Genomic DNA, 23484 nt, shown 5'->3' on the forward strand with positions numbered 1-23484 from the left:
ACTACTAAGAACTATTCTAATAAGTACACCTAGTGGTGAGATGACTGAGATGAGTTACACTTACATTGAAACAAAAACGACAAATTAATAGAAATGTTTTATTACATATCACAAAACTTCAAAACAGTAAAAGAAAAAAAAGGACACAATTATTTAGCCTTAATGAACTTGTAAAAAATTACTTTCAATTTACCTATTTAAGACCAATGCTCTTTAGACAAACTTTGCAAAAATAAAAGTTTACTTAATCTTTTACCTTTCATTCTATTTCTTTGTTGATTAACTATTTGAGCCGCCTTTGAAAATAAACGTTCGGATGGAACAGAAGTTCCGACAATAGTTAAGTATTTGAAGGCAATCTTATAAAGCTTAGGAAATTGAACTTTTAGATCTTGCCAAATCTCTAAAGGATTCTCATTGAGCCTTCCTACTACTGGACTTCGCAAGTAGATCGATAATTCATCAGAAATTATATCATCTGATTGTGCTGTTTTCCAACTCTTGCTTACAAGTTTATGATGATTATCCCATAAGGAAAAGCTATCTTCTTGTTTTTCAGATTGATCAGAATCTGATTCTGAGATATCGACATTTTGTGTAGCATTTTTCATTAAATCTTTAATTTTAGTGACTGCTGTAGAGCAAGCAAGTGCGTCTCTGAAGTGAATTTTTTTATATCTGGGATCCATTATAGTAGCTATGGCGAGTGGAGTCACTTTCTCGATAGCGCCCATTCTTTTTTCAATTTCATTGAGCACAAACGATTTCAATTCATTGGCAAGTGAGTCTTCCAATTGGAGAGGTTGGATTTTTAAAACTAAACAATGAACTAATGGAATCACCTTGCTACTTGTGCAGTATTTGTCTCCAGACACTTCTTTGGTTGCAGCTTCGAGCGGTCTTAAGACTAGTGTTAGCTGTTCAGTCGTGGGTTATGCACAATGAAACGCAGAGTTGATTCTTAGACACACCGTATATTGCTCGGGCAGAGTAACGTCCTACACAATGATCGTATCTCGAATGTTCTGTAATAATCTTCTACCCTATTTATATAATTTCATCATTGAGTCAAATATCGACTAATTAGATTTAAAAATACAAAATAAATATAAAATGCCAATTACAATGACTAAATAACTTAAAAAATAATTAAGAATGCTAATCAATAATTATAGTAATAATCACAATGTAAATATTTAATTATTAATAAACAGATCAACTATAATACGACATATCCGTTGTAACTCTATTGAGTAGTTGGTAACATTCGGCCATCCTGTGTAGGCCGTGTCCCACGGCTCGCATTCTGCTGTGTTTCAGAGCTGACACCAAAGACCTGAAATGGAAATAAGATTCAGCAGTAACTTATTACGTGACGAATATTTTAAAGACTTAATTAATAGATAGATTGTTCATTTGTAGTTTTATTTTCTTTTTATTTCTGCAGCAGGTATGTAATGATATTCATGTAAGCCACTGAGATTTATTCAATTCAGTTATTTCATCTTTCTAAAGTCTTGTATATATAATAAAGAATGAATTGTATAATTGCATTAGTCTTTGTATCAAATATGTCAAGCAGTCTGTCTACTAAAACACACAGTCTACATGTTTAATAATATAATCACACCCTATTTACATAGACTTTTGATCCCCTAGCCGTCTCTATATAGAAAATATAATCACACAGAGACTTGATCACACAGCCGTCTTTATATAGAAAATATATTCACACAGATAGACTTGATCACACAGCCGTCTATATAGAAAATATATTCACACAGATAGACTTGATCACACAGCCGTCTATATAGAAAATATATTCACACAGATAGACTTGATCACACAGCCGTCTTTATATAGAAAATATATTCACACAGATAGACTTGATCACACAGCCGTCTATATAGAAAATAAATTCACACAGATAGACTTGATCACACAGCCGTCTATATAGAAAATATATTCACACAGATAGACTTGATCACACAGCCGTCTATATAGAAAATATATTCACACAGATAGACTTGATCACACAGCCGTCTTTATATAGAAAATATATTCACACAGATAGACTTGATCACACAGCCGTCTATATAGAAAATATATTCACACAGATAGACTTGATCACACAGCCGTCTATATAGAAAATATATTCACACAGATAGACTTGATCACATAGCCATCTATATTCATGTAAACTGGTTCACATAGCTGTTCATACGAGGATTTAAGGACTCGAACACTCAGCTTTCCTCACTTACATAAACTTGATCACTTAGCTGTCTTTACTAATATTAACACAAAAATAAAAGTGTATACATGTAAATTTTGTAAATAAGTTATTTTATAGTTATAGTTTAATTTATTATTTTTAATTTAATGTAAATTTAATTATAATCAACTCATTTCGTCTTGGTCAAACATATGGCTAATTTATAATGAAACCAGTTATTAGGTATGTTATATAAGTTATCATTTTTTTTTAAATTATAATTGTAAATATTTTCAGTAATAAAGTAAAATATATTTAATAAAAGTGTTATTTAATTATGTTTATAAGTAGGATATGGAGAAACAGTTATTTACAATTTTATAATGTAGTAACTTAAATGCATACTATACTTCATTGACAATACTTAATTAAGAATCACACATCTGTAACGGTCACGTTATTTATCGAATATAATTGTGAAATCAAACACTGATAAATGTATATCAATTAACTTTCAAGAAGATCAATCAGATCATCCCTATCTACCTCTCGGTCACTGTCTGAACTATCATCCTCTGACATAGTAGGTTTGTATGGCCGTAGAGTCTCACCACGTACTATGGCATCGAACCTTTTGTACCCTTTCATGCCCTTTATACTCGTGATTGTGTATCGGTCTATTGAGCTATCTGCCTTACATATTCTGTAGGGACCTGTGTATAATCCGTTTAATTTTTTAGTGACACCAGTAACTGCATCCCTAGCTACACCACCTTTCCAAAGGACTAATTGACCTATAGTATATTTAATACACTTTTTATGCTTTTTATCGAATTGTCTTTTCATGGTAGTCATATTTCTATCAATCCGAAGCTTAGCAGTTTCCCTATTAGCCTGTAGTTCTTTTAGCTGAGTCTCAGAGACAGAAGGTGCATCTGAAGGAAAGGACGGATATCTAGAATTTTTATGACCGAACATAAGATTGAATGGCGAGAACCCAGTAGTGGCGTTGGGTGCGTTATTAATTCCCCAAACTATATCATCTAGATTATTGTCCCACGTACATTCGCTTTCGGACATAGTGTTAAGACCATTTAACAATGTGCGATTAACTCGTTCTACTTGACCATTCGAGCGAGGGCTGGCTATTGCATTTAAAATGTGTTTAAATTGATTTTCTTCAGAAAATTGCTTAAAATATCTACTCGTAAAAGCTTTACCTCTATCTGTTATTATTCTAACCGGATAACCAAACTGCATGATAATTTCCTTTAGCAACCGAATAGTCTCTACCGAACTACAATTTTTAGCAGGACGAGCGAATACAAATTTAGTAAAAGCGTCGATTATGACAAGAATATAGGTGTTTCCCTTACGGGTTTTAGCAAAAGGACCTAAATGATCTACGTGCAACGTATGCATAGGTACTCCAGGCTTGTTAATTGGATGTAATTCGCCTTCCAACCTACCATAATTGCCCTTATTAAATGCACATTGTAAGCATGAATTAACATATTTCCTTATAAATCGTGTCATCCCTTCAAACCAAAATTGACTTTTAATAGAACTTTCACATTTTTCAAATCCGGGATGTCCTATTTGATCGTGAAGTTTTTGCAATAGACCATATTTAGCTAACTTTGGGATCACAAAACGTTCACCAGCAACAGTTTTTCTAAAAAGTATATTATCTTTAACAATGTAATTTGCAGATAAATTTGAATCTGATTTATCGCGTAGTCTAGTAATAATGTTTTGTATATTGTCATCTTGTAACTGCAAAGTTATTAGCCAATCGGAATTGTCAATCATGAGTATAGTACTAGTCGCGGGGTTTCTACTTAATGCATCTACGTGCTTCATGCGTTCGCCCGGCCTATATTCAATATCAATATCAAATTCCTGAATAGTGAGCCACCAACGAGCTATTCGAGGAACTAAATCACGTTTCACAAGGGTGGCTCTTAAGGCCGAACAATCAGTAATAACTCTAACTTTAATGCCTGTAAAATAAATTCGGAAACGTTTGAGGGATTCAACGACAGCAAGTGTTTCGAGCTCGTAACTATGATAATGTTTTTCTTCGTTAGTAGTTACCCTACTGAAATAAGCCACGGGTTTTAAGCTACCATCGCTCTGATATTGTAAAAAGATACCACCTAAGCCTACTTTACTGGCGTCAGTATGCAATTCTGTTCTAGCATCGGCGTTGTAAATGGCTAAGACTGGTTTTTCAATTAAACGCTGCTTGAGGGTTTTAAAAGCATTTTCTTGGTCAGAGCCCCAATACCATTTTACATCGTTTTTAGTAAGTAAGGTAAGAGGGCGAGCAATTTGAGCAAAATTTCGAACGAATTTTCTGAAATACGACGTTAATCCAATAAATTGCCTAATTTCGTGTACGTTTCGTGGTCTATTATATTCAGCAACACATTTAACCTTAGCCTGGCCTGGTTGTATCGTTCCAGCTGAGATTTCATGGCCTAGATAAGTTGCAGTTTGCTTTAGAAAAGAACATTTATTCAGATTTAATTTTAAATTTGCCTGTGTCAGTAATTGTAAGACTTTTTCTAACAACACTAAACCTTCCTGCACAGTTGTTGTAGGCAACATTACGTCATCCAAATACAAAGCGATGTTTTGATCGATTCTACCTAGTGTCATCTGTATTAACCGTGAAAAAACAGCCGGACCGTTAGCCAACCCGAAGGGCATTTTTAAAAACTCATATTGACCTGATGGAGTTACGAATGCAGTTTTAGGTATTGAATCTTCATCAAGACTAATCTGATAATAACCTTGAGCGAGATCAAGGGTTGTAAAGAAGAATTTACCTGATAGCTTATTGACCTGATCCTCAATGTGTGGCAAAGGATACCTATCTTTTACAGTTTTAGAATTTAAAGCCCTATAATCAACACAGAGTCTAAAGTCCCCACCCTTTTTCTTAACCAAAACTACAGGACTAGCATAATCGGACATGGATTCCCTGATTATACCTGCCTCTAATAAGTCTTTGATTTTTCCGTTTACTATTTCGTTTTCTTTATGTGATAATCTATAAGGTTTGCAATAAACAGGCTGGTTATTAAATGTTCGAATGTGCATTTTTATAAGATCAGTGCAACCTAAGTCCTTGGTACTTCTAGCAAATGAGTGACCGTATTTGTTTAAAAGTAATAATAGTTGTTTGTTTTCCGAATCACTAAGTTGACCCTTCTCAATGTCAGTTAAGTTTATGCTAATATTCTCCCTTTCCGAACTATCTATAGTTAGTATTCTAGACTCATTATTGCACACCGGTATTGTCACTAATTCTGCCCTAGCTATTAACCTATGAGCCCCCCATACTACATCTGTACAGCCCAAATTAATAACTTTCAAATGAGAATGATATTTGTTAATAGTAGCCGAGGGTATGAAATAGGTTATGTTTCCTAACTGTACCCATACTGTATTCGTTAAAAATGTGTGCTCCTTTACACTAATTCCCTGACAGTCAACATAGACCTCTACATATACTTGACTTTGTTTAGGTATTATAACTTTATTTTTAAATAAACTGGAAACTTTATAAGAAAATCAGATCCCTCTAGATTCAAGTCTGTAAATACATTCTGTACATCTTGGCTTTGAACAAAACGTGTAGCAGATGCCGATGTCACTAAACTAACATTTTTACTATTAATCATTGTTTGTCCAATTAATAAATCGATATCAGATGCTATATAATTAGTTAATTCAACAATACCGTTTAGTTGTACATCATCTATCAAAATATTTAAGCGACACGAACCCAGTGAATTTACGTGTGCTCCACCAAAACCTTTCATAATAACAACGCTAGGCTCAATTTTAAGTTGTAAGTTCTCAACTTGCGACACACAGAGTACATTAATTTTACTGCCAGTATCTATATATGCTCTAAGTCGATGTCCATTTACTATCACTGTTCTTTTGTATATATCAGCATAAATATCGTAGGTAATGCATAATATTTGACTAACCTTATGTGGTTGGTGTCGCGATGTCCCGGTACTCCCGGCGCCAAACCAGCAAGCCGCAGTGGTGTGCCCGCTGCGTCGGCAATTGTCACAGCGCTCCTTTTGTCTGCAGTCCCGCGCCTCGTGACCCGGCCGCCGACACATGTAACATATCTTCGACTGCAGCTGTTGGGTTGTCGTTGAAGTTGGTGTACTATTGCTGGCTCCTCTTCTCCACACGGATTTTCGGCTAGTATATGGTTCCACTCGTTTGTAATTTTCCAAGGAGGACAGATAGCCATAATAAAGTTGTTCAGGAGTTTCACAACTGTAGGCTTTAGCGTTGGCTATCAATTCAGAAGGCAGTCCCCGGATTATACATGAAATGGCGTCCTCACCGGTGATGTCGCATTTCTTCAACAAGGATAATTTTTCGTGATAGTACTTCGTCATAGTTTCCTTATCTTCTTTAGTCCTCGCCAGCATACGTTCCAATTTGTCGGCGTAGTCAGTAGATCGTGGAAATGCGGTTCGTAACATCTGCTTCCACTCATCCCATGTTAGATCGTAGTTTTCGAGATCGTCGTACCATTCTCGAGCGGAGCCACGTAGACGCAGTTGCATTATAAATGTGCGATCAATGGGGTCCCAGCCGTAAACGTCGCCGAGCTGGTCAATTTTGTGAAGCCACGCTATTACGTTGCTGTTGCTGTCTTCCGGCCGAAATTTAGGAATTACTTCGGCATCGCTGGGGGCCACGTGTCGTTTCTTCTTTTTATTCGTTTGTCGTGCTTCCGAGAAAAAATTAGCACTATTTTCATCTTCCGGGCTTGAGCTTGAGTAGCACTGTTTGCGTTTGCGTCGTCCCAAACCGCCAAGATATGGTCCAGACATTGTGAGCAAATCCCACTTCTGAAATTGTTAGCTGTTCAGTCGTGGGTTATGCACAATGAAACGCAGAGTTGATTCTTAGACACACCGTATATTGCTCGGGCAGAGTAACGTCCTACACAATGATCGTATCTCGAATGTTCTGTAATAATCTTCTACCCTATTTATATAATTTCATCATTGAGTCAAATATCGACTAATTAGATTTAAAAATACAAAATAAATATAAAATGCCAATTACAATGACTAAATAACTTAAAAAATAATTAAGAATGCTAATCAATAATTATAGTAATAATCACAATGTAAATATTTAATTATTAATAAACAGATCAACTATAATACGACATATCCGTTGTAACTCTATTGAGTAGTTGGTAACACTAGTAACACAGAAGAAAGAACTGAGAGTTCTGACGCATTGAGCATAGATGGTGCTGTTTTATGACGAAATATTATATCATTGATTACAGTGCGTAACTCTAAAAATCTCTCAATCATGTAATAAGTGCTGTTCCAACGCGTTGCAACTTCTTGAATTAACTTTGTTTCTTTTTCTGTAGCATTTCTTAATTCATTGCTTGCTGTATTACTCTGCTTGAACCATGTTACAATGTTCTTGACCTTACTTATTAGATGTTGTAATTCTGGACAGTGTTGTATCGCATTTAAAGCAACTAAATTTAAAGTGTGTGCGAAACACGGTATATGTTTTTTTCCAAAGGAAAGGTTGACCGCCTTAATCATAGAAGCGGCGTTATCCGTCACTACAGCTGAAACTTTATCAAGGGCAATGTTCCATTCAGCACATGAATTCAGAAGCATCTCAGCAATATGATCCGAAGTATTCCGGTCAAATGATTGGTATACACCGAGGGTAATAGAAAAAAAATCTGTACATATACCGAAGTGACCTGTAATTCCAAGAAAGCTTCTCATACTCATTGTTTCTGTCCACATATCGGTTGTAAGTGTTATATTTTCTACACTTTTTAATTTATTTTTAAACATAGCTGACAAAGCTTCATATTTGTCATCAACCCAGCGAGTTAATGTTGTCTTACTTGGAAGCTTGTAATGTGGTGCAGTTACTTTCATAAGATTACGAAAGCCGTCATTTTCTACAATCGTAAAAGGTTGATTATCTTTGCAAATCATGTAGATGAGGGCATTATTGACTTTTAAAGTTTTATTGCCACTTTCCGAATAAGCAGATATATTTTCGAAACTTTCATGAATCGACTTTTGCCGCTTTAATGGCCGAGATACAGGATTATCGACATGGATATATTTTGATGCAGCTGTACTTGTGGATGGCATTGGATCAGCACTGGGAACAGCAGGTTCTGTGTCAGCTTTATTTGTTTTTGTATCTGATTCAGTGTGGATATTGAGTAAGTCGACATTACTCAACACTTGCGAATTTTCTTTATTTATTTCCAAATAGGCAGCTTTGTGTATATTTTTTGCGTGGCAAAGCAGGTTTGATGTATTGCCACACGATTTAAGAGTTTTTTGGCAAATTTTGCATTTTACAAGTTTTTCATTTCCCTCAATTTTCGTAAAAAACTTCCATACATGACTTTTTTTTGGAGGCGCCATAGTGAACTAAAAAAAGAACAAATCAATTAATTACTATCACTATCACTATTACGTACGATCATGAACATTAAATACCTACATCAATAATGATTTCAATCATTATTCAATAGTTCACTATTGAATTCATTTGTTTACAAGTTTAAAAACTAAACGAAAAATACAATAAAGAATTAACTTGATGTACTAACTCGGTAATGTATTAACACGTAAGTAGTGTGACATGACGTATCGAATAACTACTTACTTGATTATAATTATATAGCATTTATACGAATAAAATAGGAAATAAAATATATTTATTATTATGAAATGTATTAAATAAAATATCATTACAATATATCTTCTTTATGAAACAGTCACAAACGAGTAGAGGTTAGGCTCATAAATATAATAGAAATATAACATTACATACCTTTTCAACTTCGCTCATGCAATCAGGTGATGCGTCAACTTAGTTATTTTAGAGTAATTAATTGCAGAAGCAAGTAAAAGTCTAATATAAACAATCCAAACAACGTTTTTAAATTGCGTTATCTCCAACGGAACGGCCAAAGAGCAGATGATCGATGACGCAAGGAGAGTGAGAATGAGTGAAAGTATTGAATGAAACTGTGAAAGAAACGTATAGATTCCACAGACTACAAACATGGAGAGTGAATGGTCGGTCGGTCTGTCAGGCAGATAAATTAAGTAATAAAGCTGGCCACTCACAGATGTCACTATGAACCTTATTTAAAATTATAAAGTTAAAATTATTTAGGTTCTTATAGATTCCACAAAACAAGCAAATATTCGATGTTTCTAAAATAAATATATCGATGCATCGAATACAAACAATATTTATCAAAACATCGAATCAATCCGATATATTGTATGAAAAACATCGAATAAGTTCGATATATCGATGTTAAGTGAATATCCCTACGGCAAGTTTTAACACCTGTTTTAGACTGTTTTTGGTGTTTGATATTTTCTTTGACTTTTGATACACTTTCGTTGAATATTTTTACAAGTTGCGCGGCCGGCGCTTTCCCTGGCCTTTCTATTTACAATCAATACATTAATTAGGTACTAATAGATAAGTTATAACGATAATAGAAGTTAAGACCGCAACAGACAAGCAATACAACCGTTAATATAACCAATGCGTTGTTTTGTTTGAATAAGCTCATGAATATTTAAATTACGGCGACGGGTTCAAGTTCAAAGTAAGTAATTACGTAACAGTTTGTAGAAATGTTACTTTTAACTCATAAATTGAGGTAACTTTACTTTAAAACTTTGCTTTTACGTTCTTAATGTAGCTTATTTGCAAGTGCTCAAAGTTATTTTATTTTAATATTATATACGCTGTATATTAAGCGATAAAATATTTTAATGGATATATATTTTTATTTATTTAAAATAAAATGATCAATTTTAATTTGTAAGTTTGGTAAACTATAAAAGTTTTAAACAAAAACTTTTTCAGATGTTTAAACTCGGCGTGACAATTACTAGAAATACATCATCGGCAGTTAAACGCATGATGTCCACACAGGAGCCCGATGTTTTGTTTGAAACATTAAACAATGCTGGTATCATCACATTGAACCGACCAAAGGCCTTGAACTCTCTTAACACATCCATGGTAGAAAAATTATTGCCACAGTTGAGGGATTGGGAAAATTCCAAAACCCTAGTAATTATAAAAGGTGCTGGAGACAAAGCATTTTGTGCCGGAGGTGATGTGAAGTCAGCTATTGACCCAGTACAAGGCCCAATATTCTTCCACACAGAATATAATGTGAACTACCTGATAGGGAAATACAAAATTCCATACATTGCTTTTATCAATGGTATTGCAATGGGAGGGGGATTGGGTGTGTCAGTTCATGGCAGATACAGGGTTGCCACTGAGAAGACAATGATAGCCATGCCGGAAACTAAAATTGGTCTGTTCCCCGATGTTGGTGCATCATACTTCCTACCGAGATTGCCAGTTAATCTAGGATTGTATTTGGGTTTAACTGGTGAGTGTGATTTTTATATATGCTTAAGCTGAATAAGCGTGAATATTATTAGGCTTGCTTATTCAAATTATTTCTAGCCAACTTTTAAAGGTTTGCAATCAACCTTAAATATTATTTAAGATTTCCAAAGGTAAATATCTGGATTGCTGCCCTAAAACCGTAATTGTAATAAAGGTATAATGATTTCATAAAAATGTACTCAACCTTAAATAAAATACTTTTGAAGTTTTCAGTTTCATGACATTATCATGAATTAATTAACTCTTAACCTATCTTTTGCAAAAGTAATTTGTGTACGTAACTTGATAATTCAAATGGCAGATGCAAAGATAAACTTTATCACAATATAAACATCTAGTAGTGGCCTTCTATCAAATTTAGATAAACCGTGTACTTGCTGCTCAATATTCAATTTAAGTTGTACTCATTATTTTAATTGTAGTAATTTATTAGCAAATAGACTTTAAAATTATCATTATTATGTAGAAAAATATATGGGTTTAGGGCATTCTTCAAAAAATCACATTCATTTATTCAATATTTAATAAAGAAGTAAAGGACCCCCTGTGTAATAATAACTGATGATAATAATAATCTCAACATCCCTGCTCTATAATGACACAGTGTGAATGTTTAAGGGCTCTTCCATTTTTCCAGGGGACAGGTTAAAAGGCAAGGATGTAGTGAAATCCGGTATTGCAACCCACTTTGTGCCAAGCAAACGTCTGTATGAACTAGAGAAGCTACTATCCCGATGCACCAATGAGGGTGAAGTACAGGCCCTCTTGAACAAATTTGATGAGCCACCAGAAGAATTCTCATTGGCTGATAACATCAAGCATATTAACTACTGCTTTGCTGCATCTACTATTGAGGAAATTATTGAGAGGCTTGAGAAAGTGAAAAATGAATGGTCTATTAAAACATTAGAGGTCAGTATCTAAATGGAATATCAATTGTTCTCAAATTTTCTCTGTTTATGTGTCTGTAGAATAGTTATAATTAATTCAATGGCTATTGCCTATGAAAGACATGAATAGAGGTTGGTTCATATGCACTATAAAAATAGCAAAGGATGCACTAAATATAAACCATCAAAATGTTATTCATTATTAGAATGTCCTTTTTTCACAATATATAAAGTATTAATAAAATTAGTGGTAACTTTCACGACAATGTGTAATTGAATGTTTTTCTATGTTACTGGAACAAAATTAAAATTGGCAGTATTTCTGCAAAAACCTGTGAGACAGTACTCGGCTGGTACAAAATTGCAAATGCATTTAATTCAAAGTCTAGACATTGTGTAGTGCCTTTCTTAGTATTAAGAATAATCCTTATCTGGTAGTAATTTGTTCATATGTTATTTTCTGATAATATCAAATGTCCTTGTACTTTGCCAGCTTTATGAGAATGTCGTGTCATGGTAATAAATTAGGCAAACAGTCATAATTTGCATGAAATTATGCATTGCAATAAACTTACTTGAGTCATTTTCAATTGTGTTGTAACTTAAGCATTTTCAAAAAGGTAAAATTATTGCTACAAATATATAATGAAAACAAAACATGATTACCAATATATTTGCATAGCAATAAATTGTATGTAGTATCTACATGGATATTTATCAATTTTTAATAATTGTTGTTAAAGGTTATGGAGTAGTATTTCTGATCCAATTTAATGCTATTCTCGTCCTATTTCGATTATGTGATAGTATGTGTTCATTGTTTATAAAACATTTGAAATAAGATGTTATTGATATGTCTACTTAACAGTAAAAAAAACTCATTGAAATTCTTGCCAGATAACTTACAGGCGTGTAAGTTTCTTCATATTATTTTTCGCAAACAAAAACCAATATGTAATAGGCAAGCTTCGAAAAATTAGAGACGCTTGGGATTTAATCTCCGGCCCCTCGATTAGGTGGCCAAGTTCCAACCACTAATCAACTACTAAATATTTCATTACGGTTCCTGACAGTGTAGTTGTATTGCAGACCCTGCGCAGCATGTGCCCGGGCTCGCTGAAGATCACGATGCGCACGCTGCAGCGCGGCGCGCAGCTGCAGCTGGCGCACTGCCTGCGCATGGAGTACCGCGTGGCCTGCCGCTGCACCACCGCCAACGACTTCCCCGAGGGTAAGCTTCACACAGGGTACAACAGTATTGGAACTCGGCCCTGTCCTTGAAATATATACCTACAGGGGCGCTGGGCGAGAGTTCGCGTCAGGGCTGCGCGCCTACAGTATTTTAATTATGTCTAATTTTCTTATATATTTTTTTATTGAAAATAATATATATTAGCCTTTGCATAGCCGCTCCTTAATAGGCGAAAGGTTAACTGACATTTTGTTTTAGTGGAAAACAATAAGTAATTAGTAAGTTATAATAAATAAGTTGCCAATTAGTATGTATGAAAAGTATAGTTATGTTTAACGAGAATAGCTTTTGCTAAATTATCATTGGTATGTAATTTTCCTTCGTCCTATCCATTTATTTATTTATGGATCCAGGTATTTTGTTCGGTAAAAAATCGAAATGCCAATATTTAAAAAAAAGAAACATATCATGATGGTATCTACTAGTATACGCTATATAATTGTTTAAATAAAAAAACATTGCCTAAAAACCGGCACACTGACCGCTCATCACTGCAGCACACTCGCGCCTGTTCGCATACCGAGTGCATACCAAAACTCGAGGCGCGTAGGTATAACTTGCGTTCCGTTTGTTTGTATGAAGATAGAATACTGTATAGATACTTATAATGGTTTTACTTGGAAAATGTAGTCCGCGCCAAACTGCTAGTCTGCTTTGAAGTTGTTGCGCACAGCTACAAGCATATACTCCGTAGCAACGTAAGGGCACACTAATGCAGCTTTGTACCCGGGGGCGAGAGCAGGCAGCGGAGGGTGCCGAGGGGCATCTACAATTTGTTATTCGACGCGACTCGTTTGTATATTCAGAGCGGACTAGCACCTATTTCTGCCTAATACCAGCAGCGTTAAGCGCTGCTGCTTCTGGTTTGAAGGGTGTGGTAAGGGAGATACATTTGTTCACTTGGTCCTCAGGGGTAGTACATCTGTGGCCAACCTCAGTTAGGAATGTAATCCTATCTGAGGTTGATTACAGATCTTATGGGCGATAGTGGCCACTTATTATCAGGTAGATTGCACGCTTGTTTGATACTTCAGTATAATGTAAATAGAAATACTCTTCCGTGGATGTCATCCATCACTCCAGTACTTAACATAAGCCTCTCTTAGAAACAATTTTACTCTAAGTCTATTCGCTTGTTTTCGTATGAAAATCAAGAAACATATGTTCGAAAAAATCTCTTTATAGTTGTCCAAATATAATCTTGCTTAGCAACACAGCAGTCAATAAACTCTTTGATTAGATAACAATAATTGTAATTGAAACTCTTATCTGCTTAAACTTGGGCATATTAAAATGTGTACTTTGTCCATATTGTTCATAAAACAATGTAATATTTTATTCCATAAAATAGCATTGATGACATTTAGTCTTGTTACTATCAGGAAAATGACAAATTGACAACTGGCATGGTTATAGCACTTTTTCCCATTTTCTCAGATTCACAGATGGAACATTTTTATTTAATGTTGTTTATTAACTTAATATATTATTTGTTTATACATTAGTATATAAATGGCACTGTATATGAATGAAATGGCACTTTATACAAATAAATTATTACATTATATAAATTACGATGTGTTTATATATTATCTTATTTCCAGGTGTTCGTGCACTCCTCATCGATAAGGACAATAATCCCAAGTGGAACCCAAAAACCCTCGCAGAAGTCACGGATGACTATGTGGAGAGTTTCTTTAAGAAACTACCGGAAGATAAGGAACTAAAGTTCTTTGACGCAGTTGACGCTAAGCTTTAATTAATGGTACTTATTATGTGTAAAATACATCTAAATGAGATGTATTCTCGAGTTATAATGCATTTATGTTAGCAGCTTACATACAATTTCAATAGTACTGTAGGAGCTATTCAGTTAAACAATTTTCAACGAAAACCGGTAAATCATTTCAAATTTCGAAGTTATAAAGTTAAGACTGAAAGACCGAGAAAATTTTAGACCGATAAAGGCAGTTCTTGGAACATTTTTGCTGCAAGTATTGTAGGAATTAAAATAAGTGCCATCAGGTCGTTTATAAATGTTTGATAAATTTTATTTGTACAATAGTTGACAATAAAACTAGTTAGTAAGTTATGAAACATACTATGTCAGTTGCCTAACAAATATATTTTCTAATTGCTAGTATGTATTCCTTTATGAACCTCTGGGGTAGAGTATAAATATTATATAGTATCTTTCCTGATAGGTATTTTTATAGAACTTGTATATTCAAGGTGACTTAAACAAAAAAAAACTGTTATTGTTATAGCATTTTTAAACATTTTTATTGGCTGTGTTTAAAATATTGATTTATAAGAGCCTTCTAAAAATAAGAGTCAAATTATTATAGGCATTTATTATAATTTTTACTAAGATTTATAACGTCGTTATTGTAAAGTGCTAGGTTTGCATACAAATATGTATATAATATGTGTGAAGGATGTTGTAACTGACAAGATTTTAATAAATTTTCATATACTTTCCCTTTGATTTTTTTATTTAAAACACAATTGCAACTTTTGTTGCTATTTTGGATTAATTCATCTTTATTTAACTAAGTTTTACAAACTTGTACTACATTCAAATTATTATTGAAGAATTTTAATAAATTACGGAGAATATAGAATATGAAGATTTTACGATCTGAAAAGAAAGAAAATTAATTATTTTTTTACGTTGATATAATCTTTTTTGTTACATATATGGGGCTCATTGCATTGCCTAAATAACTCACCGATAAATAAGATCCGTACGACATTTCCGTAATGCCGCATCCCCGAATGACAACAGGTTTCTGAAATATATCATTACATTCGTAACTTCGACTGAAGCTACGGGTAGATAATTATACTATTGGTAAATGAGAAAATGAGGAAATTAAATTAATTTTATCGATCCGGCTATTCCATTTATTACAGTGATCTATAATATTAATTCTCATGGTCATATTTTCACAGTTTTCAAGAGTATTGGGCTATTAAATAGGATAGGTACCTGCGCCTGCGTCATCGCCACTAATAGCAGCTGCCGGATTCGAACTGAGGCCGCTCCTTCACAATTCTGCCACCCCGAACTGTACATGGCGGTCGCTAAACTAGCTGCCTGCCATGCAAACGTTAGTTACATATCACAAGATTATGCAAAAACAATTTATATATCTAATTACCACAGCCTACGTAAACAGGAAGATTGGACCTATTGGCAATACTTAGTTTGAAAGGTGGTAGGAGGAGAAGACTTAGAAAACACTTTGAGATGTCCACGGACATCACCAGCTATTTCTGGCTTATGATACGTTAAGCCAGGGGTTCCCAAAGTGTGCGCCGCGGCGCCCTGGTGCGCCGTAGAAAGTAAAGAGGGGCGCCGTGAGTCAATCCTCTAATTATTGGACACCACAGATATCGGCGTTTTGGTTATCGATTCAAAATGAATATCCAAATTTAATATCCAAAGCATTAAAAATATTCATTCCGTTTGCAACATCATATCTATGTGAAGCTGGGTTTTCAGATGTAGCTGTGATAAAGAACAAATATCGCTAAGGATCAATGTGGAGCAAGAAATGAGAATAGCAGTGTCAAGTGATATTCCCCGCTTTGAAAAACTGCGCGGAGATCACTTAGCTCACCCTTCACATTGATTTGACTGAATACATATTGTATTAATTTTTGTTTTTTCTCAAGTCTTTCTTCTTGTTTTCCGTTTAAATTATTTTATAATAACGTATTGTACAATTTCATATTGTGGTGTTTTAAATTCGTTTCGATCAACCTAAGGTAACTTCTATTATTGTAGTTACCTATTTCTTTCGACTGTCTTCTTCAAATAGTTAGCTAGGACAGGGCACAGGGCGCCGTGAAAGAATATTAAACTTGTAACTGCGCCGCGGGTTACAAAAGATTGGGAACCCCTGCGTTAAGCAATATTGTATAATATTCGGAATTGTGTGGCTGTAGTAAGAGAAAGGATCAAGGCGGTTCTACATTGCCTTCAGCGAATTAGGTACTACTGGTTTTTTAAGTACCTAAATAAAACAAGCCCATTTTTAAAGATAATGCTGACAGAAATATTGAAAGAAGACATTAGTCTTCAATCTTAATCGTCTTCAAATTACAATCGTGGGTATCTTAAATCCTAGATTATATTTATAGAATACAAAGCCAAATGGTAAAGTAACTTGCTTCGACGGTGACGTCTCCGGCGCTCCACATGTTGATGCCGTTAGTTATCAGGATTGTGAAGGCTGTCGCAAATATCGCCAAAGTGTTGGGAATAGTCCGCTCTGAGTTCTGGAATACAAAATACAGAGGTACCCATACATAATTGGGTTACCTATGAAATGGAATGAAATGAAATATATTTATTTTGTATAGGCCAACGGCGGCACTTACAAATTGTCAGTTATAATATTTTCTTAAACTACTACCGGTAAGAAACTCAGTGGGTTTGTCTTTTTTTAAAATAATAATTATTCTCTTTTTAAATGCCATCATATTATGTGTAAGACAATAAATAGTCGTAATAAAAATCATTTCTTAATACCCATTGGTTAAACGGCATTCAAGATTAATATCTTTAATGCCGTTTAACACGTCTTGCAACTGCGGCGGCAATATTTTGGCAACGTTTTTAGGCTAAAAGTCGTACTTGAGCAGCTAAGTCTTAGCCTCCATTGGGTCATCCTTCTCTAAAGCCGATGTGGTAAGCATCCAATAATCTGAATTAGGAAACAATCTTACCAACATCTGGAACATGAGAACAGCCAGTCCTGTAACGCTTATAACTATCTGACCGCTGTATACTATTCCGTAAACAATCTGACACTGTCGAGTGCACCTTTAACAAACAAATAATGCAAAACAAGTTATGAAACCACATTCTGATTAATCTAAAGGATAAGTAATATAGTAGAAATTAAAGGCATAGATTAGAAACAAGTAGTCTACTTACCACAATGTATCAGAATGCATTTTTATGCCAACTTTAAGCGATTTTTCGTATTTTACTTCCTTCTCTAACTGATTCAATTCATTGTCCTCAAAAATACGTTCCAGACTATAGAAGTAACTTTGCAAATTCTGAAACTGGTGGCTTAAACATATTGTGGTGGCGATTGCCAATATGTACGCGTTAGTGGACCGGGAGACCAGAACCCACCAGATCATATAATATGCTATTCTTACTGCAGCCGCCAAATTGCCGTCATCGTCAGCATCAGGCCATATTGTGATAGTTGTGGTGAAAGTTTTGTCTGGAATAATAATTATCTGACTTGGATAATGGCTGTAAACTTTTAAATACATACTACTTATGCGGCTCGAAGGACTAAAAAACTATACTACATGATAAGCAAAAATTTTTAAATTAAATATCATCAGAATTTGTAAATAAATATAAAGATAAATAATATAGTACCTAAACGTATAACTTGAATTAATCCATCAATTCCATACAAAGCCAATGTTAGAAAGCAAAGCAAGAGAAAGACGATCATGTAAATTTTTACTCGTTTTACCATCCTCTGCTCTATAATTTCATCATTGTACACATTTTTTAACATTACGGTCAAACATACCAACAAATCCTTAACTTTGCTTTTATAATAAATTACACTTAAATAAAGTGAATAAAAAATCGGATCTGTTAATGCAAGTACAATCCAATCAGATGTTTGCTTCGCATCGAACTCTCCCACCTTGAAGATAGCGCTAATCTCCATCAACACTAGCATCAATATAAATATATTAATAAATTTGCAAAAGTAAATGTAACAAGGATTTGTAGATATTCTGGGTACATGTACGTCCGCGCCCCAAAAATTAAGGAGACCCATGATACATGTATAGTTATTGATTTTATGAAATAACTCCCGAGTCTTAGTAAACGACCGTCGTTTTAGGGACGTCATTGTAAATCACTTGACTAAACAGCCGATTGTAGCGAATATAAACTGTTGAACTTGCTTATAAAATGGACGAATTATTATGTTTTATTTGTCAGAGTTGTATTTAAATCGCACCTAGCGTTTAAATGTTTTTTATTAATTAAATGACTTTCATACACTGGTATGGGAGACAGGAAAATAATATTCGACCATATATAAATTATAATATATTTCGAATGTCAATTCGAATATCTCCCACGAAGCAAAGTAATATCAATACGTTTTAATTGAATTTAATTTGTAGATGGTACAACCTTTTGTGGTTCGACTTGGGTGGCATCAGTGCCATACTTTCTTTTTTCTACCTAATAACTGCAATGTTAAGGGCTGCTGTCTTCTGGTTTGTAGGGTGTGGTAGGTAAGGGAGACATACTTTTCAGCTGAGGGATAGCAGCGCATCCGTTAGATATGAATAAATAATAACCTTAATGTACAAGTAAGTTCGACTCTGTAAATTGAATTCAATTTCAATTCGACTAAGTAATAATGATAGTTCCTACTACGACGTAAATTAATTACTACCTAATTCTGATTAAATTGCAACTAATTGGCAGAATCGTGCGCGAAGGCGTAGTTACAAAATTATACAAATTAGGGAAAGGTTGCTCAAGTCGAACCCCCTAGGGGAAAAATGCTGTATTATTTAAGGTAATTTATATTAAGGACAATCTTTTGCGTAAGTTTAATCTTTAGTTATTAAAGTATCATAAAATATTAAAATCTAAATGTTTGTTGTTTTATTTAAATGGTGATTTCAACGTTTTCCCAAGAAGTACATTCGGTGCGACTTAGGCGACCAGGCGCCTTAGTCGTGCCACCTATAGCCTAAGTCGTACCTAAAGTAATACCACTGGTAATTGCACCCATTGTGTTTTCTTTTTTGTGCGATAACTTTAAAATATTCCAAAACCATATGTAAACGCTTACATTGTATTTTGATCGGGATTGATTAAACGGGTGCCGAAATTTACTGCTACATGTATTTACTTCATGTTGTTAAATCCCAATTTCACATTTCTAAGTTTCAATAAAGCTTTCCTTCATTCCTAACCTCCTGCTTGCAAGTATAGTACTCGTATCTTATAGAGAAAACATAAAATACGAGTATTTAGCTCACAAAGACAAAAAATGTGAATAATTTCTACCAATGCCTAAGCCGTGCAAGGTACGACTTAAGCAACAACACATCAAAATTTGAAAATAATATTACTGACATAACCTTTAACATTTTTACCATTTTATTATAACAAAATGCATAAGTAAGTAGTGGAATGTGTCAAAAATAGAAAAAGATCACAGAAGTTGTCTTAACTATTGCACTTCCCTTGAAATGGCTTACGAATGAACTTAATTTTTTAGTGAAAATATCGACAAAACTTGTTTTGTAAAATATTTTAAAATCAATGGTGCACCATCACTATTATTTTTGTTTACTCGCACAACTAACTAGTAGGTATACGTTTGAATCACCAGAGATTGCTTTTTGTACATAGGAGACTAGATATTGCTGTGGTACGATTTAAGCGCTGGTACGACTAAAGCAACCTTCCCCTATTACAAAAAATAAAAAACCCGATTGATTAAAACAATTAAATTAATATATTTAAATAGAAATTAAATATAATAAGCTGCTGTAGACGACGACAAATGTAGTTTAGGTAGTTTTACACTGTCTACGCCTTTTTTCACGAGGGAGAAACCTTCAAAAGGTAACCGATGCCGTGGGAGCGACCCAGAGTCATGTGGGACTCTTACCGCACCAAAACCCCCCCCCGGTCCTCGACGCTGTGTTTAGGACTCCAGGTTCTCCAAAGGAACGCAACCGGAGTCCTCTTAGCGCGTCGCCTTGTCGGGCATCTACTAATATTTAATTTCTATATGTATTTATACATCATACATTATTATTTTATATTATCAGTAAAGGAGTTATTATTTAGAGTTAATAATGATAACCAAACATTTTTTGTTTTTACCCGACTGCGGAGGGTAATGTTTTTCAAGCGTATGTACCTCAGTGTGTCACATTATTTGGTATGTCCTGTAGCCCAAACGGCTTGACGGATTTTACCATTGAGATGGATTCATCTGAATTGTGGGAGTGACAGACTATATTTTTAAGTATTCGGTTTTTTGTTTATGCAAGAATTGCTCTCGACAGTCGATGGTAAATTAATTGCACATACAAGATTTTGCGCAATATTTAATTAGAGGTAAAAAGGAACATTATTTACCTATAATACAGGTGAGTACATAATTTCTGATACATTTTCTTTTAATAAGATTAACGGGGGGGGGGGGGGGGGGATCTATCTGAAGTCCATTATAGGTGCACTGCCACTCGTGAGGACAAAGATGGGCACCTGATATATGCCTGAAAACGTATATAAGTTAGCTGACAACTACCCTTTCACCGAAAAACAAAACTGCTTACTTAATGAATGCGAGAAATAGGTATGTCGGTGATATCTTCCCACTCAAATTCACTAAATCCATACTAGAGTTCTTTTTAAATTATTATTATAAGATGTTTAAATATGGGAAATAAATAAATAAGTTAGAATTTAGCATTAATTAATTTATTCATCAAATAATTCGTCCGTTCCGTGCTAATATGTGAAGTAAAATGTGTTTATTTAGGCTGCGCTTGACTAATTGTTGTGAAATGGGACTAATAAATCACAGAAAATACCGAGTATGAAGATTTGACGATCTGGAAATTAAAACAAAAACGATGAAATTATACAGCTATTAAATATTATCGTCAATAATCACCATATATACAAATTAGTTACGAGTACATGTAGGTACCTACATGTAAACGAAATTAACCAAATTAGAGATTCTTAGGATATTTTTCTATGAACAGAAAGAAATTTTAATGATGTAACTTACCGACAAATAGGACCGGTAAGACAATTCTATAATACCGAACCCCCTTATGATGACAGGTCTCTGAAATAATTCGTAAATTAATCATATGCACTAAATGGATACAGATAAACATGAACGTAATATAAATACCAATGTAATTATTATTATTACACATACTGTCATATAATATGTATTAAACCTATGCACAAAGTTAAGTAACGGTGGGTACTATCGTGATTTGGATTTTCATGCGAGCTTCCCTACAAAGTGTCTCAGAAGATCTAATATAAAGAAATCTACCACGTCCACGTATATAAGAGACTGCAATACTACTATCCTTGAGACGAAATTACAGCTAATTAGATTTTTGATATTGTCTTTTATCAACAACATGCAATTCTAAATAGAAATACATTTCTGAATCTATTTTCATGTAATTCTAACTTGGTTGGTTTTATAGCTTTGTGGTTTTTTACCTGCACTTGTGTCATTGCTACGATTAGAAGCTTCCGTACTCGAATAGCAGACGCTCTCTGACAATTTTCCCATCCTGAACAGTACATGGCCGTTGATAAATTTGCTGCCTGTTAAGAATAGAGCGCAAGTAGAAGAATCAGCTTGATTATTAAATTAACACAAGGACCTACTTCTATACTTCTAAAGGCTAATTAGGTACCTGCCTTAAGTAATGTTTCCCATAGGGCTACTGTATGCATTCTGGTCTGAGGGGATCATAAACTTTCTACATTGTTGTACCAAAAAGGAATGTCTTTCTGCTCTGGCTAACTTAGAACTTTCATCAAAGCAAGAGCATTTTTAAAGAAATACAAAAGCTGTTTCTGGTTCTAAAAATACGTATGTACAAGTGCTACGTAAAGATAAAGACGTGACTTGCTTCGACAGTGACGTCACCCGCGTTCCACATGAAGATGCCGGTGGTCACCAGGATCGCGGAAGCGGTAGCGACGATGGCCAGCGCGTTGAGGATAGTGCGTTCGGAATTCTGTTTTAAAAATTGATAACAATGACAAGATATAAAAATTATGAGTTATCTATTAAGAGCAGAAAGCACATGCCAAATTTTACCTAAAGATGTTATGCTAGTTAATGGCATGAACAAGTAACTTACATGCTGTAGATATTTTTGATAGTTAGCTTGTATGCCATTATCTTTTATTTCCTGCATGCCTGTTACTTGTACACATGTCAACTTAGCAGAAACTAATCTAACTAATCCAAAACGAACTAATCCAAACGTGGAAGACGTTTGGATTAGTCTAGATTTTTGAAAAACATTCGAAGTGAAGTAATTAATACTCGTAGCATGTTGCTTCTAACAGTGAAAGATGTCGCTTAATATGAGAGGAAAAATAAGAGAAGAAGAATGGTTCCTTTGAAAGGCCGCATTGGGTATCTAATTCATCCAGGCTTCTGTCCCTGTCTGTACATAAATAAGATAACTTGTCAAGTAACTTACCGCCATTTGTAACATGAGGATAACTAAGCCCATAAGGTTTATGAATATCTGACCACTGTATACTAAACCGTACACAACCTGGCATTCTCGAGTGCACCTTTATATGAAACAAGACAAGAAATAGGTAAGGATCGATCTGCTTAAACTAATAAACGAATAAATAACAGAAAAATCAATACTTTCTGCTTACCATAATGTATCCGAATGCATTTTAATACCAACTTTAAAAGCCTTTTCGTATTTGCTCTCCTTCTCGGTTTGACTCAATTCATTATCCTGAAAAATTATCTCCAGCCCGTAGAAGTAACTTTGTAAATTCTGGAATTGGT

General features: G+C 34.4%; 5 protein-coding genes across 6 annotated transcripts; 1 reads left to right on the forward strand and 4 right to left on the reverse strand.

The window, feature by feature from the left end:
• Nucleotides 1-954: 954 nt before the first annotated feature.
• Nucleotides 955-7459, reverse strand: LOC140750450 (uncharacterized). Its single transcript, XM_073083976.1, has 2 exons — nucleotides 6223-7459; nucleotides 955-1336 (listed from the first exon to the last, which is right to left on the reverse strand). The coding sequence occupies exons 1-2, from the start codon at nucleotides 7090-7092 to the stop codon at nucleotides 1247-1249; spliced, it is 960 nt and encodes a 319-aa protein (XP_072940077.1). The 5' UTR covers nucleotides 7093-7459; the 3' UTR covers nucleotides 955-1246.
• LOC140750269 (E3 SUMO-protein ligase ZBED1-like) lies at nucleotides 7453-9551 on the reverse strand. Its single transcript, XM_073083711.1, has 2 exons — nucleotides 9104-9551; nucleotides 7453-8697 (listed from the first exon to the last, which is right to left on the reverse strand). Exons 1-2 carry the CDS (start codon nucleotides 9119-9121, stop codon nucleotides 7453-7455), a joined length of 1263 nt encoding a protein of 420 aa, XP_072939812.1. The 5' UTR covers nucleotides 9122-9551.
• Nucleotides 9552-9620: 69 nt separating this feature from the next.
• On the forward strand, nucleotides 9621-15346 carry Hibch (3-hydroxyisobutyryl-CoA hydrolase). 2 transcript variants are annotated; one of them, XM_073083902.1, is made up of 5 exons: nucleotides 9621-9953; nucleotides 10163-10703; nucleotides 11361-11635; nucleotides 12703-12844; nucleotides 14470-15346. In XM_073083902.1, exons 2-5 carry the CDS (start codon nucleotides 10163-10165, stop codon nucleotides 14622-14624), a joined length of 1113 nt encoding a protein of 370 aa, XP_072940003.1. In that variant the 5' UTR covers nucleotides 9621-9953; the 3' UTR covers nucleotides 14625-15346. The 2 variants fall into 2 exon arrangements, with proteins under 2 accessions (XP_072940003.1, XP_072940002.1); XM_073083901.1 differs by having other exon boundaries at nucleotides 9621-9899.
• Nucleotides 15347-15368: 22 nt separating this feature from the next.
• On the reverse strand, nucleotides 15369-23484 carry LOC140750406 (uncharacterized). The gene is made up of 10 exons (XM_073083903.1): nucleotides 23346-23484; nucleotides 23156-23252; nucleotides 22155-22262; nucleotides 21700-21759; nucleotides 17814-18114; nucleotides 17603-17699; nucleotides 17041-17152; nucleotides 15858-15961; nucleotides 15598-15657; nucleotides 15369-15506 (listed from the first exon to the last, which is right to left on the reverse strand). Exons 1-10 carry the CDS (start codon nucleotides 23346-23348, stop codon nucleotides 15465-15467), a joined length of 984 nt encoding a protein of 327 aa, XP_072940004.1. The 5' UTR covers nucleotides 23349-23484; the 3' UTR covers nucleotides 15369-15464.
• LOC140750407 (uncharacterized) lies at nucleotides 18179-19351 on the reverse strand. The gene has a single exon (XM_073083904.1). It carries the CDS (start codon nucleotides 18769-18771, stop codon nucleotides 18238-18240), a length of 534 nt encoding a protein of 177 aa, XP_072940005.1. The 5' UTR covers nucleotides 18772-19351; the 3' UTR covers nucleotides 18179-18237.

This window comes from Epargyreus clarus, unplaced genomic scaffold, assembly GCF_041222505.1.
Source record: "Epargyreus clarus isolate Ecla_fem2 unplaced genomic scaffold, WU_Ecla_fem_2.2 ptg000019l, whole genome shotgun sequence".
NCBI lineage: Eukaryota > Metazoa > Arthropoda > Insecta > Lepidoptera > Hesperiidae > Epargyreus > Epargyreus clarus.

Bases quoted from the DNA above. Each gene is read 5' to 3' on its own strand.
- Hibch (XM_073083902.1), top strand. From the start codon at position 10,163: ATGTTTAAACTCGGCGTGACAATTACTAGAAATACATCATCGGCAGTT. The intron at 10,704-11,360 runs GTGAGTGTGATT...CCATTTTTCCAG, and splicing joins ATTGTATTTGGGTTTAACTG to GGGACAGGTTAAAAGGCAAG. The intron at 11,636-12,702 runs GTCAGTATCTAA...GTTGTATTGCAG, and splicing joins GGTCTATTAAAACATTAGAG to ACCCTGCGCAGCATGTGCCC.
- LOC140750406 (XM_073083903.1), bottom strand. The intron at 22,263-23,155 runs GTAAGTTACTTG...TATTCTTAACAG, and splicing joins TCCTCATGTTACAAATGGCG to GCAGCAAATTTATCAACGGC. The intron at 18,115-21,699 runs GTAAGTTACATC...TTATTATTCCAG, and splicing joins CTTACCGGTCCTATTTGTCG to ACAAAACTTTCACCACAACT.
- LOC140750407 (XM_073083904.1), bottom strand. From the start codon at position 18,771: ATGACGTCCCTAAAACGACGGTCGTTTACTAAGACTCGGGAGTTATTT.
- LOC140750450 (XM_073083976.1), bottom strand. From the start codon at position 7,092: ATGTCTGGACCATATCTTGGCGGTTTGGGACGACGCAAACGCAAACAG. The intron at 1,337-6,222 runs GTTAGTCAAATA...TTTCCATTTCAG, and splicing joins CGCGACACCAACCACATAAG to GTCTTTGGTGTCAGCTCTGA.